This window comes from Panicum virgatum, chromosome 3N (genome assembly GCF_016808335.1).
Source record: "Panicum virgatum strain AP13 chromosome 3N, P.virgatum_v5, whole genome shotgun sequence".
Taxonomy (NCBI): Eukaryota; Viridiplantae; Streptophyta; class Magnoliopsida; order Poales; family Poaceae; genus Panicum; species Panicum virgatum.
In genome coordinates, this window is record NC_053147.1 from 19,446,491 (window position 1) to 19,462,269 (window position 15,779).

Genomic DNA, 15,779 nt, shown 5'->3' on the forward strand with positions numbered 1-15,779 from the left:
ATTCGTAACGGCGCCAGGGCTTTAGGCCGGCGCCCGCTGCAAGTTACTACTATTTCGAGGGGGCTAGCCGAACTTCCTGGCCGGCACACGCTGCGCTCGTGTGCACCGGAGGCGTCCTCGTGTCAGCATGCGGCGACATTTGAAGTGCACGCGCCGTCCTTTCAGAAAGAAAAAAAAAACTGAGAGAGAGAAATTTGAAAACATATCACGCAGGTTTTGTTTCTGAATGACAACATCTCACAGATGGTGGAAAACCAACATCACCCTGGCTTGAATTGCATTGCATTCGCGTGCCAAATATAATGCAAACGATCACAGGAGGAGGGGCACGCTCCGATACTACTGGATATGAGTATAATAATTAGCCAGAGATAACTTGGTCATGATGGAATAATTAATCTTGTAGAATTGTGGCTCTGCGCGATATGGTGAACACGCTGCAGCCCAGTCATTGTTTGGTGCCCATGCATTCTGATGAATGAGGTTAGCTAACAACGTGTACGGCACTTGCACAAAGATAAGACTGGTCAGAGCTGCAGGTTACTGGCCGACTTTAATTAAGTACCGAGTACTGGGCCGGGTATTATATGGACCAAGGCTGAGGAGTACCGGTACTATGCTTGTGCATTATGTCTCCAATGAAGACATCTCCAACCAGCTAGTACTCTCTCTCGTTTCTCTTTTGATAGAACTATGATAGAACCATTTTTTTAAATTTTCTGTGTTATTATTAGTTCTATTCTGTTTGAGTTATCGTCTCAAGTCTGACATGCACAGACATTTCAGTTGCCATGCAGAACAATTCCTTTAAGGAAAAAAAACAAGTGTACGCAGATGATAGAGAGTTCTCGTGGAAAACCCTTTCCCCTAACGAAGAGTCCCTATAGAAAAAAAACTAACGAGAAGTACACTAATTGGATGGTAAGCATGATCCTTTTTTATCACTAACGAAGAGTACCCAAGGTGAAATAATAAGTATATAAAAAAAGAATGAAGAAAATATATCATTAACTAGTACTGCACACCAACATTATTATACTGAGGAAGGGAAGGGAAGAGAGTGTTGTTGACAACCAAATTCGGAAAACAGTAACAGAAACAGCATCTGTTGAAGAGGTAGCAATAGTAATATAATATAGCCTATCGATAAATCACGTCATTGAAGATGCCATGTATCCGTTGTATTTTTTTTTAGATTAAGGAAATGTATCCGTTGTCTATTAGTCTAGCTTGACTACCTGTTAATTAGGGGTCGTCAGGCCGATCCACGAATATATGACCAGGCTCTACTCGATTTTCTTATTGAGACGTATGTATGATTGTATACTGATGCAGGGTTCTAAATATTATCTCTCTCTCACACACACACAGCTACGGTAGCAGAGAAAAAATCCTCATATTGGAGGATTTTGCTGAATGTACAAATAAATGCTCGTCCTGTTCATATATAGTACGAACTGTACCCTAATTTGCAAGACCGGAAATACTTAACATCATTGTCAAGCATCTCCAACGACCCTTTCTGCGATTCTCTTCAGGCCTGTTCACTATTGTGGATGGGTAGGATGTTCAGCTTGCAAACCTGCATTATTTCCAAGTTGTTAATAAGCCTATCTTTCTTGCCTATATCTTCAAGCCATACATCGCGTCGTCGTATGTTCTTCATATGCCTAATGCGTTGATACTGCGGGTCGTTACTCCAGAAAACCAGCAAATCCGCTCCAAGCATGCGGCCATTCGCCATGTATTTGCACGCCAGGTGCATCGATCTTGAGACATGGACAGCACAAATTTCATTCTTATCATCAGAGACTTTTGTTCTTGCTTGGGTTCTTATGGCAGAATTATTTCATCCAATTTCTCCTACTTGGAACTTCAAAAAAAAGTTGTTCAATTAATTCTCAAGCTGCAATTGAAGAAAAAGGCCAACAGCCCCTTCATTCTTCGTCGCAAAGGGAAAAAAGAACCTCACTGGATTCTGGATCTCAGCTTCTATCTTGCTAGCAATTCAGCTTTTCTGCAGCTTCAGACACACAGCGGAAACATTTCTACTACACAACACCATCGAGACACACAAGCGAGAGCTACGGACATCAAAAGGGATCTCCGGCGGATCACGACCGAAAAACGTTAACAAAAACCGCACCGACAGGGGTTGAAAGCTCGCCACGGATGCTACCGACGACGACGCGCCACCGCCAACGCGGCCGACGACAACGGCGACGCGCGGCGGCGGCACCTCGTGTGGCCATGGGTATATCGATCGGGGAAGACACCAAAGGCGTCCACCCTTCACGTGCACCACAAGCGGCGGCGGCCGCAGCAGCTGCGGCGGCGGCTTCCTCTACGCGACGGCAACACCGCCACCAAAACCCCGCCGCGTCGTCTGCCCCCGCGTCGTCGTCGTCGGTGTCCGGCCACAGCACGTCCGCCTCCAGGAACTCCTCCGTGGCGTCGAGCCCAGCCCCGGCAGAAACCGCGGAGGACGGGCCGGAGAGGAAGAAGCCGTCCGACGACCGGTCAGACTCAGAGTCAGACCACTGCGCGCTCGACGTCAAGCTCGAGATCGACGAGGCAGGCGGCCCACTGAAGGGTTCGCACGAGAAGTCGACGGCGTCGGCATCGTGGTCGGTAAGAGCCGCCGGGAGCAGGTAGCTCCCGTCCTCCTCCTCCGGCGACGAGGACGGCGGTGGCGTGTCCGGCCACGGCCACAAGACGTCGGCTTCTTGCAACTCCTCGTCCATCCGCTTCGGCAGCTGGGGAATCCAGCCACGCTAAATAGCCGAGCATTTTGTGCCTGCAAGAGAACCGCGTCGACGATCGGAGGCTTCTTGCATTGCTTGGGGGCCTTGACGTGACGTACGGGGCACTCCCTCTCTTCACTTAATCCCATTGCCATCCAATGAAAATATCCATGCTTGCAAACTGCTGGCAAATCATGTGACTTTCTCCGCTTAATTTTGTGCAAGTTTGTGGGCTGCTCCCTCCATCCTAAAATATAAGATATTTTAGTTTGTCCTAAGTCAAACTATTTTAACTTTGATCGAGTTTATAAAAAAGAATGATGATATTTTAAATGTAAGAAGAGAATAATTAGATCCACTATGAAATATATATTCATAATTTACTTATTTGATATTAGATGGTAGTATTTTTCTCTATAAATTTGGTAAAACTTAGACTACTTTAGTTTAGGATAAAACAAAATAACTTACATTTCAGGATAGAGGGAGACAGTAACTCAGAAATATCGCCGTCGCCGAAAAAAATGCCTCCATTTTTTGGAGGAGTTCATTAGACAGGCACCGGGAATTTGGACTTAAGGAGTTCTTTGTTTGCAAGAATCGTTCTGCAATTTAAACCCGGTTTGAGGGGACGATCGAGCCTGATTGGAGGGTTGGGGAGCGAGGTTATCAGGTCAGGTGCGAGAGCGAGAACACTAGGGGATAGGAAATGACAAGCTGCGTCGCTGAAATGGATGGTTAAGCAAACATGAAAGCCCGTGGCTTGTCTGACCAAGTAATGCAGGAATGTGGTTAGGGTGGGGAGGAACCCCCACGGGTGAAGGCATCCAACCCAAGCATGAGCTCCCTTGATTGGGATAGCTCATTGCTTGCATGAGCTGCATTAGTATATTACAGGAGTAGGTAGCTTTCTCTTCCTGTGCAGGTTGATTCCGTCAGGCCGTCAGGGGCTGCAGTCCTTGCTTCTTGCACCCTGCCCCTTCTGGGGCACCTTGTGTAACCATGTATCCAAACAAGTTTTGTTTAACTAATCCTACTCCGTATATTTTCTTTTCTACAAAAAAATCTTTATCCAGACAAGACTTTCGTGTTTCATAAGGGGAAATTTGCAAAAATGGGACCGCAAACATTGGCCTTTGCAGTTTTGCCATTGGCCCCACATTTCATAGGCACAGATGGTCCCACCATGTCATTCACTGGGAGTGGCAAATTCACGAGTGGTCAGTGTTTGCAGTCCTAATATTACAATTTTTTCTTTCATAAGTACTGGGTGAATTCTAAAAAAAAGGTGTAGTTACAAATCTGAAGCACCATTCCAAACTCACGAGGTAGCAGTAGCAGAAAATTGATGATATTTGACAGAGCAAAGTCGAAGAACGAACCAATTAAACACCGCAAAGATTGCATATCATACCAGAAGCGATGAACATCCCTAAACTCATTTATCCATTCCATTTGCTCCCCTCATAGTTTTATCACGAGCATAAATTTTGTACAGGATTGTACAACACTAACGGGCTACGGGTGAACTCTGTCGCGCATATGAGAAATGAATATATTTCCCCCCAAAAGGGTAATACTTCTCTGGTAAGCCCGGAGGCTGCGAGCTATTTACTGCCTATCCAAGAACATGTAATCAGCATGGCCGGCCTGGAATCCAGCTGTTGCCGTTGCCAATTCCTTGAGGAAGGAGACAACCTCCTCCGATGAGTTGAGCAGGTAACGGGCGTTGGAGCGCTTCCTTCCGACGGCGCAGGAGAAGTAGTTCTCGCCCTTCAGATCGAGGACCGAGGATCCTTCGCGCCAGTTGTGGTCGCTGCTTGTGCTGCTGTGACTTGACGAGGATGACTTCTCAGATGCAACCTGCTGCGCCTTCTGTGTCCTGGTCTGTGAGTTCCTGGAGTTGCTCCTGCCGTTGGATGGCCTTCCGTTTGGCCTCCGGTCAAGGGATGCTGAGCCACCCTCTGGCTTTACTTTGGATTCAGAGGGGTACTCGGGATCGAAGAAGACATAGATGTCCTCATCCTGAAAACAAGAGGAAGCAGATGCTACAAAAGTCAAAGATGGATAGAACAGGCGTTGAAATTATTCATCAAAAACAGTATAGTAATACATGAATGAACTTAAATAAGAACTCCTACAGTACACCTGAAAGATGGATATTATTCTTTTTAACTAACAGATGGATATTATTCAAAGTAAGCTTTTAACAATCAGAAGGAAACATGCAGAATCGATACAGAAAGCTCCTCCATTTATTTAGAACTGCTATTTGAATGCATATCCAAACAGTTAGCAATTCTGGTCTCAAACTTATCCGTAGAGTTTTGAGAAGCGACTCATTTTGTATTGTTGCATCAGCAGATTGACAAGGATGTTTCTTTTGGTAAATTAACGTAACAGTATCAATCTTTTTTATGTGGACAAGTCTCTACTCCTATAATGCAGCAGTAGTTCGTGCGTCGCTCCTCTCCGTACCCCGCCGCGTCCTATAAAGCGGCAGTGGCCGTGCGTCACGCGCGGAGCGCGACTCCGTCCGCTGCACGTCGCCGCGCAAGGGGTATCTGCCCCGACGTACGAAAACCGCTGCGCCCCAAGCCCCCTCGCCCACGCGCACGTTTCGACAACCGCCATCCGCACGTCGACCCACCTTTCCTGTCCGGCGCTCCCCCTCCCGTCGCCCGCAAGAGGCCCGCGCCACCGCTCTCCGTCCTGCGCGCCTTCCTCCCGTCGCCGCCCGTGGCCAACGCGGCACCTAGGGTTCGCGGAGGACCTTCCGCCGTCCCGCGCGTGCTCGTGGTGCGTCACGCCGCCACCTCCGCCCCCGCCACCAGCACCGGCACTTCCATGTCGGTCCGATTCGCCGGCCGCCACCGTACCTCTCCTTCCCTGCCCGACACCACGTACGTCCGATGGACAGCGCCGCCGTAGCCGACGGTCCAAGCGCAAGCGTGGATTCCGGAGCCCCCCGATCGTGGGGGAGCAGCCGCGCGGGATGGGTGGCGGCGACGTGGCCCCGGCGTTCATTGTCTTGGATCTGAGGTCTGCTCTGCTCTGGACCGCGCGGGTATGTCGTCGTGACCCACACGACGGCAATCGCGCAGCTGAACTGCAGTTTGGCATGTCCACTGCCCTCCGTCGCGCACGCCACCGCGCTCCGCATCGCCGTGCTTCCCGCCACCCCGCGGCACCAGCTCGTCACCAACAGCGCGAAGCGACCATGAACTACACGCCCTGGAGCAGCACCGACGCAAACCGCACCACCGCCACGCCGAAGCTCCTCGACAGGACGGCTGTGGCGACGAGGGACGCTGCCACCACGAGCTGCAGCAGCCAATGGTAGTGGCCCTCGAGCCCGGCGTGGTACGCGGATTGGAACCGGAGCAGGAGCAATTCCTGGCCGAACATCGGCGCCGCGCGCGCGGCCACCACGTCCCCAACCCCAGCGTCGCGGTGCGATGCGAGGTCGGCGGCCAGTGCCACTGACGGACGCGTAGATGGCGAGGTGGAGGTACATGGTGGCGTGCTCGAGGCTATCCGGCTGGAGGCAGAACGCGAGGATGGGGAGGTCGATGAACTGGTCGGCAATGGCGAGCACTGATCGAGAACGAAAGCAGCGGGTAGAGCTCCAGGAGCCTCAAGTGGCCAGGCCAGCCAACTGTCTTCACTTCAGGGCAAGTGCAGGGTTGCATGAAAAGATGAAGGGAGCAGCAGAACAGGGATACATGTCAATTCAGGTGTCTTGCTTGCCGTGTCTCTTCGCTTCATCATGTCATTGACTGACAGTAAGGAAAATTTCATAGTTATCTTGCCGTCTCTTCGCTTGATTATGCTTCAACAGTACTACTTTATCATCATTATCTTGCTTTGTTTCTTAAATCAGCAGATTATCTTGTTCCCAAATCTTAACTGCATTTTCTGTATTCAGAAAGAGTTTTCTAAACTGAAACTCTGCTACAACTGATCGGCTCAGTATTCTTCTCCTCCTGTCAATGAACATCAGATGCAGGACAGTGTACATGTCTTATAATTTGCACTGGCGAAACATTTCTATTCTCAATGTGTTTTTTTTTTCTTTTTGAGGTGGGGTGCAGATGGCAAGAAGTCACTGATCGGATGACTCTATGGGTTGTTCCAGATTTTTAGGTTCCATAAAGTTTCTCCATAGCCAATTTCTATATTGATGTATTTCGCATATCACTGCAATCAATTGGAAATACCAATTATTTCTTTCACTTGGTATGAGAATAATCACTTTGTACCTCCTATGTTTATTTTGACATTATTATGTTTTATTAAAAAAGCCACTGCACCCACGGCCACAACAAGGAGGCGGCGGCGGTTGCATCAACATTTCAACGTCGTGACGTGCGGGGAAGAGAAGAGAGGAGAGCCACAGCCACACCGTTAATAGCCGTTGCAACGCACGGGCTTTTCTACTAGTTTCTTCTTAAGGCAGGACTTATCCAAAAAATGATTTCTAAACAGTAACAGGGTATTTTACAATTTGACCATAAATCAGTTGGTAAGGAAAGATATAGTTGCCTTTGAAAGTTTGACTATGATCCAAGCATTTTAAATTTTCACATAAAAAATGAAGCATAAATACTGCTTTTCATAATGCATCTGCACCTAAAAAACAAACAGATTGAAGCAAGAACATGGAACTGCAAAATTACCTTTCCAAGGAAGTGTCCTACACATAGGACATAGTCAATTGGAGTATCCATGTTTTCACTGTGAACTATCTCCCCTAAAATACGATCAATTGCAGCACCCTATACAAAGGAAACAAATGATCTGTAAAACTCAACTAGCCTAATATGGAGAAAATGATCTACCAACGTGAATCATCATACTGCACCACTGACCTTTGTAACGCCAACAGACCGAACTTCAACTGAATGACTCCCCTGAACAACATCAACAGCTGCATTCGAGATCGGACCTGTCCACAAGTGCTGCAGCATATCTCTTGCTTGTAGCCTTCCAAATTCAACATCTTTGCAATAGCAGGTGGAAATAAAATGTTAGCGCACAAATGCTTTTACTTTTCTATAAAAAAAATATGCATGGAAGATCAACACCTACCAGCATACTTGTAATTCCACACAAATGATGTTTCACGGTGTTCGAAGTGGGACCTTGGGGTTCTTTCTGTAAAGTATTCAAAAACATGCTGGGAGGAAACAAATTGTCAGAAACTTTATATTTATTGGATACAACAGGACATTATTCATGAAGCAGGCTCACCTTTACACTGTCAACCCAGTCCATGTTCAGATGCTCAGGCATTGTTGTCATCCATTCTCCATAAGTCGGGCGTAGAAACATCCCATGCTCTGCCGCCAACCACATTTTAAATTCTCCAAAATTCTGCACACATAGAGAGATGTGTTGGTTCTGAGGTGAAATATAGTGGTCAACCGCAAATATAAAATGAAAGACAGGCCTGCTCTGAGTATTACTTCATCGAGAACACTCCTGTCACTGCCACTGAGAACAATAACTGTAGTATGCTCATCCTCACAGAGGGCTTTCAGAGGACCCTTTAAGTCAGGATGCAACTTGAGTTCCATTTCCTTGATTTGGTCACCACCCCTTCTACCAGAGGATTCGACTGGCTCGGTCAATGTTGAATTGAAACCCTACAACCAGTCATATGTATAAATAACGAGAATTGAAGCTGTTACTGTAAAGGTCCAATTAACATTATCCACTCATAAAGAACTTCAAAGTGCAAGGGTCCTGAAAGTCTTATGGAAATCTGAAAGTAAAAAAACTTCACTGGCATTCCTGAATCGCTAAAGACTTGAATATGCGACAAATTTCTCATGATGACCTAGTCTAGCAGAGGGTAAGCAGCAACCAGAGTGAAGACAACATCCGTATGAGCAAAAGATGTGATTGTTCAAATTGACTCTATAAAGAGCACTTGCTACTGGATACAAGTGAGCAATTTCTGAATTATAACACTCAGTTAACATGATGAAAATTTTCACCACGATATCAATTATGATTGTAAGAAAGAAGAAATATGGAATTACCAATATCAGCAGACGGTTTTTAGATCGCAGATATTGCTGGATTGCTGTTTGACTAGGGAGACTGGGCGGAACTTGTCTTGTTCTCAGTTGTGCTTCAGCAACCGTGTCATTTAGTTCACTACATGAAAAATGAAAGGATGATCATCAGAAAGCCAGAGTTGCAAACAAAATTTATACCAAAGGGACTAGGGTCCAAACTATTAATAAAACTACTGGAAGTTAGAACCTCACCATACAAAAGTTTCAGCCCAATCTTGAGCCGTGTGAGTTGTCACATGAGCATAGTTATGCCTGTGCCTTTTCTCCCTCTCATCGGATGACATCGTTAAAGCATGACGTATTGAATCTGCAACTTCTGTAATATTCCAAGGGTTTACTAGAATAGCACCAGCTCCAAGTGATTGGGCAGCCCCAGCAAACTGAAATTGCAGTGATAGCAACAAATTTAGAAAATAAAACAATTCTCTCAGAAACAACAAATTATGGCATAATTGATCGGTTACCTCACTAAGTATCAGAACTCCTTTCTTAGATCCTTGGCATGCGACATACTCATAGCTCACAAGGTTCATCCCATCTCTCAGTGATGTTACAAGAGCCACATCTGAACAAAGACAGTGAAATTAACATGTATAACAAAAGGCAGGAAACCTCTGATTAAATGAATACATCAGCTATATTAAAGATGTTAGCAGTCCAATCTGCCTATTGTAAGCATCAAGAGAACTGTAGTAATTACCTGTGACGGCATAAAGAGCGCACAAGGCATGGAAATCAAGAGATCGGTCCTGCAAAAAATACATTATTTCAGATTCTTTTTAAGAAAATGCATTATCTTATGCAGGATTGAAATCTTGATAGTTTATCTGTAATACTTCAGACATCAAAATAGATAATATCATTTCTGCAAAATTAGAACCTTATGTTTTTAATTGGTGCTAATGAGCAGTGCCTACTCAGCAGAAGATTTGATATATTGCTTAGGTAAAGTTAGGTCATAATACATCTATGAAGGCAGCAATAAAAAGTGGGAAAACTACCAGATGATGAATAGGGACAGCAGATAAGGTTCCAAATCGACCATTTATGCGCCCAACAATTTCATGCACTTGGCTTGTAAGCTTTTGATCTGCATATCATAGTGACTAGTTATTCAGTGACCAAAAACAATTTCGTAGAATTCGCAGAACAGATTAATGGCATTATGGTATAAAACCAGCAAAAACAGTTGTAAAGCAATTTATTTAATCCATTTATCCAGAAGCAAGGTCCCTCATGAGAGGTTTAACACATTTTTAAAAGAACAGGTGGTACTATGGGCATCCTCATCCACGCACGCTAGACTCAAGCAAGTTCTAAGTACAAAGTGACTCGTGATTACAATACAATTTATTTCTTATCAATAATAAACAACCAAAAACAAACATATGGGTTCGTCAAGTTGTCTACATAAGATGCAAACTATAGCAGCATTCATTGAGTGTTTTAAATCAAAACATAATAAAAAAAAAATTTGCAAGCAGCATACAACTGCTCCCTCAGGTCACGTCTAGGTGTTGTTTTGGATAACCACAAGACATCTACAGAAGCTAATTAGAATGTAACATTGTGGATGCTTTGAGGCAAATATACTAGCAATTCCGCATGTTCTAGAACCAAAAGTCTATTCCATTTCATAAAGGCAATAAGTTATTATATATACATATAATGTAACAAGAAGTCCATCAAACACTAATCTAGAGCTATTGTAAATTGGAAAACCCCTTACAGAGGATGACACAGCATCCCCCAAGACTCATAGAACATTTTAGCATTCAGAATCTTTCAGAACTCAGTTGTACGCATTAACTGAACCACTGCAGCTTATGATTCAGTAAGGAAAAGTAGAGTAAGCCCATTACAGAATAAAAAATGCAAAAGGATTATCTTCCTCATTATCCAGAAAAGTGAAAGGACATGGATATTATACACCCGAAACTAGAAACAAAACTTAAGAAATACCCAAATAGATAACTTGAAAAAGGATTTTTTATTTAATACAGAAGATATTAAGGTGTAAATTAAGGACTCAGGCAAGTCAAATCATATTTCTGCATCTTGTATATACTGCACACATGCTTGAAGATTTGCACTAAGCATTGACAAATAAGGGGAGAAGACAGAAAGGAGCTCATACACTCAGGGACGTCAGTTCTTGTTGGCACAGCAATCTGTAGCAGAACAACTTTGTCATTCCAGTCTGGGTTTTCCTCAAGAAACTTTTCAAAGGCCAAAATCTTTTGTGGAATTCCCTTGATCATGTCAAGTCGATCAACACCAAGCATTACCTAGCACATTATTAAAAAAAATTATATGAGGAACAACAATATATCATTAAATGTCAGCGAAAAAGGTAAAAATTCAAAACTAAATGGGTTACAGAGTTAAGTAATGATCATAAAGGAAAAACAAATTATTGATAGCAAAATGATTAGGATAAGTAGCAACTGATGAGTATTTCAAACTGATAGACTTCCAGGGCATTCAGCAACCACAGTACTGTAGAGTGCAAAGTATGTTCAACCAATGAATACATAATGCATGGTTTAGTGATCACAACAGAAATACTACCCTGCTTATCAAATTCATCACTCTGGTAAAATGCGGAGAAATATAGGACCACTCAGCTATGACCACAGATTACTGATCAGCTATCTTCAGCAGTCATTTCAACAGGCTGATATGACATATATTCTTCAGAGTTAAATAGTTTTTGAGTTATTTTAACCAGGTGGTCAACTATAAGTAAACTCGAACAATTCAGATGTTTGTATTCTTGTGAGACATACATAACAAATCCTTATCCAGATGACAAGCCATAATTAGAGATACATTGATTTTGCACCTGTAATAGGATTACCATTCATGCTACCTGACAATATTACACACTTAAATGACACAAAGTCTATTCATCTAGTTTTTAAAGAAATCAAAGAGATTTGAAGGAGTTAGATAACTACTTATCATGTAGTAGGTAGCCCTGCTACAAAGCAAACATTTTCAAAGGGGGCTCAAATAAAGAGAAAGACCATATACACAGTTCTATAAATCAACAGATAGTTATGGATATTTCCATGTGTAGTTTGTCAAGCTAACAGAAAATCAGATGGAACCAAAATATAGTGATGAACTTATTTTCGTATCTGGTTCCTTATAATGAATTATAAGTTTGTCCTATTGTAAGTAAAGGACGAGTGTTTCCATACCTTTCGGCCGGCAAAACGATGTGTTAATTCATTGATGTGCCTTTTAACTGCTGGAAGCTCCAATGCACGCTTGAAACGATCAGAGTCTATCCCAATAGGAAACTGAAGATTTCAGCCAAGTGAGTGAAAAGAATCATTCATTTCGCAAATATGTTTTGGATAACCAGTAAATAATCAATATGACATTGAAATATGCATAAAGAATTATCAAGAGAATGGAATAAGGTTACAATACACTTTAAGTATATCTACAACATAGCTCATAAAAACATAGTCTTGATGATTACCGCTGCAACCCTGGTTAGTCTTCCTTGATCTTCCACACCCTCAGGGGTACCCTCAAGTCCAAGTATTCTAGTGCAAGCACTCACAAAATGCCTCGCATAATCGTAAGTATGAAATCTGAAGAAATAAATAAGACCACCATGAAATATCTGACATAAGTAAAGATTAATAGCTTCATATGCAAAGATCTGTCGATTGCATTTGCCTGCATTCTTTATCTTAGCTTTTCCAGAATAAATTTCTTTGAAATTTGCAGTTTGCGGAAAAGTAAAAGTTAATAAATAGGTTAAGGTTTTGCATCTGAAGTAAACTTCATAGGTGACTGGACAGGTCAGTAGGTGCTAAAAATAATATCACCGATATTATGGATCTGATACATTCCTATCATGATAGCAGTACACCACAAAAGCATCACATTCACTAGAACCGCTTTCTCTGTTTTACAGTCAATGAACTAGCAAGCAATCCATTTCAGGCCTGTCAAACTAGAACCTTCATTATCACCTGATTTCTATCCCCACTTTTTTTTTGCAAGGTCCTAATTTGGCACTAGGCCGTCAGAATCAATTTAATTACACCCTGATGGGGTAGTAACTTCATTTCTGGACAAGCGAAATAGCCAACTACTCTGAATTTTTCTGACTCACTAGGAATTATATGCACAAAAAAGCATAGTTGTGTTCGAGCTCTTTGTTTCCTATGTAATCAAGACTCTGTAAGTCATCTGTACTTCTGCTTCTCCTACCTTAAATGACAAAGCGGTGCTCCCGCAATCTTTCAAAAAAAAAAAGTCATAAAGTTACTTTACGTAAATCAAGCATAAAAAGGATGCTCAGTTAAGCTTCTCAGCTTTGACAATCAAATACAACAAAAGGACAGCAGACACAAAATCGATAGGTATGCTTACCCGACTAAATCAGCACATAGCACAGAGCGAAGCAACTCTAAGCGGGATGGCAGTGTCCGGTAAATCTCTGATGACGGGAATGGTGTGTGCAGGAACCACCCGACCTTCATATTGATATCATGGTCCTTGAGGCACTTGGGGAGGAACATGAGGTGGTAGTCATGGCACCAGATTACATCCCCCTCCTGGTAGTGCTGGTAGACAACATCCGCGAACATCTGGTTAGCACGCTTGTACGCGTCGAACTGTGACTCAAAGTTCCTCGTTGTTGCCAGCCTGTCCTCTTGTGGTAGTCCTAGGTAGTGGAACAGTGGCCACAAGATGTTGTTGCAGTACCCATTGTAGTACTGGTGCACAATCTCCTCATCCAGGAACACTGGTATGCATCTCTGCGTTGTTCAAGCAATCCACAAAAAATGTCTCAAAGTATTGGAGTGATAACAAAAGTCACTGTTCTATTGACCAAGACGACATGGAATTTCTCACGAATTGCAACAAACCTTCTCAGCAAGTGCTCTGGTGAGGGCTCGCTGGCCAACCTCGTCGGGAACGTTTACGCCCGCCCATCCGATCCATTTCGCGTCGACGTCCTTCACGCCTAGTAGAGCATAAGCAAAATTTCATATGAGCCAAGGTAGTTGTTAGCGCAGAGCTCGAATGCATGCGTCTCCCGTTCACATCGCATTCGGGAGGAGGTTAGATTTTGGAATTACCGAGGAGGGCGCTGACGAGGCCGCCGGCGCTGATCTCCAGCGACCACTGGTCCTCGCCGCGGCGGTTGGCAGATACGGGCAGGCGGTTCGCGACGACTAGGAGGCGCTGCTTCATGCCGCGGAGGCCGAGGCGGCGGAATCCGCTGCGGGAGCCCGCGAGCGGCGGTCGCGCGGCGTGTCCAGGGGCCGCGCCACCGGCATCCTCCATGTTGGCGGGCGACGCACGCCCAGGCGACTGAACGCCATCCGCCACGAAGGCCACCGCGGAAGCGAAGGCGGGCAAGGCACCGTCCGTGTCCATCGCGTCCGACGACGCGAACAAGTGGCGGCGGCTGTGCTCCCTCTCCCGGAGCATGCGCTCGACGCGGGTCGGGGAGCCCGCGCCGCCGCCGTCGCCGGTGAAGGGCGAGGAGGTCGGCATCAGCGCCGCGTCGCCCCTTGCGCGGTTGCTGCTGCGTTGGCCGCCCGCGGCGTCAGAGCTCATGCGCCGCCGCGGCTCCCCCGCCGCGCCCCGGCCCCGGCTCCGACCTGCAGCATTATTAGACGGACACGCCTGGTGAGCGACGAACGACGATGAGACGGCGCGGGCGCGCGGCGCGGCGGCAACAGGCGCACCCGAGCAGTCCCATCGCGCAGGGAGGAGGAGGAGAGGCGGGTTTCGGAAAACGGAAGATCAAACGACGACTCACCCGATCCCGAGTCGCCGCCTCCCGGATCGATCGCCCGCCGCCACTCCCTCCTGGGGAACCCGAGCCCCGCGCGCACGATCCCTTCCCGGAGCCTGGCTACAGCTGTGGCGGCGCGCTCGCAATGGGGGACTGGTTCGAATCGCGAGATGGGGGGAGAGCGGAGGAGGAGGAGGAGGACTACACCGCCAGAGCTACGGCATGCAACATGCAAAAGGGGCCGCCTCGCCTCGAACTCGAACGCTTGTTCCAGGTTCTCGAATGCAGGTGGGGTGGAGGGATTGGGCTTTTTATGGGAGCTTGGGAGGGACGGAGGGAGTTTGGAGTACAGCTAGGCGCCTATGGCATCCGAGAACCAGACGCTAGATTCATTTTGAACTTCATCACTTCTCGAACTTGTCAGGGGACTTGGAGAAAGAAAGAGCACGCACAGGGGCGAAGCCAGAACCTGGAACCACCGGGTCGGCTCTGTTAAATATCGGGGTCAAACACGTATATAAACAGTGCCGAACAGTATTTTCCCTTTGATTTGACGGATTTCATCGGGGTCCGGCGACCCCAACGGCAAAGCGCAGCTTCGCCCCTGGCACGCACCTCCCATGGCAGGACATGTTAGTGGTGATCATCGGCAATGTTAGGTCCTCCAATCAAAGATACTTAAACATTTTTTTCGAAATAAAGATACTTAACATTTTTTGTGAAATAAAGATATTTAACATTTTGATCATAATATTGTCTCCAACGTGTATCTTTGTCGCAATTTTAGTGCTCTTCCGAGATAGAATTTTAACATTTAGTAAATTTATGAGACCGGGAATGTTTTTTTTAAATAGTTCTACTCATATACTTTTGGTGTTTCTAAACACTATAATTATAATTGAAAGGTAATTGGATTGGAACACTATAATTTAAAAGTTGAAAAATTATAATTGTAGTGTTATAGAATAGTTCTACTCATATAAGTTAAATTGTTGAACATCATCATAATCCTAACGCTACTCGTTTGATCTAGAACACTACAATTTGTAGTTCGATTCAGTATGAAAGTCTTCCAACAAACAATTTTGATACAAAAAAAAACATATGCGTTGTAATCTAGTCAATAAACAGTTTTACACGCATCTTAAAACAAGCCCAAACCTAGGGGCAGAA

The 15,779-nt window shown here is 45.1% G+C and overlaps 1 protein-coding gene and 1 pseudogene across 1 annotated transcript; both read right to left on the bottom strand.

The window, feature by feature from the left end:
- Window positions 1–4,162: 4,162 nt before the first annotated feature.
- On the bottom strand, window positions 4,163–15,000 carry LOC120664906 (alpha,alpha-trehalose-phosphate synthase [UDP-forming] 1-like). The gene is made up of 18 exons (XM_039944291.1): window positions 14,631–15,000; window positions 13,942–14,469; window positions 13,729–13,826; window positions 13,229–13,617; window positions 12,324–12,438; window positions 12,037–12,138; window positions 10,968–11,118; window positions 9,832–9,920; window positions 9,531–9,579; window positions 9,295–9,395; window positions 9,023–9,210; window positions 8,792–8,909; window positions 8,213–8,392; window positions 7,998–8,120; window positions 7,836–7,923; window positions 7,616–7,746; window positions 7,424–7,522; window positions 4,163–4,769 (listed from the first exon to the last, which is right to left on the bottom strand). The coding sequence occupies exons 2-18, from the start codon at window positions 14,423–14,425 to the stop codon at window positions 4,356–4,358; spliced, it is 2,919 nt and encodes a 972-aa protein (XP_039800225.1). The 5' UTR covers window positions 14,426–14,469; window positions 14,631–15,000; the 3' UTR covers window positions 4,163–4,355.
- On the bottom strand, window positions 5,443–7,182 carry LOC120664908 (annotated as a pseudogene).
- Window positions 15,001–15,779: the final 779 nt, after the last annotated feature.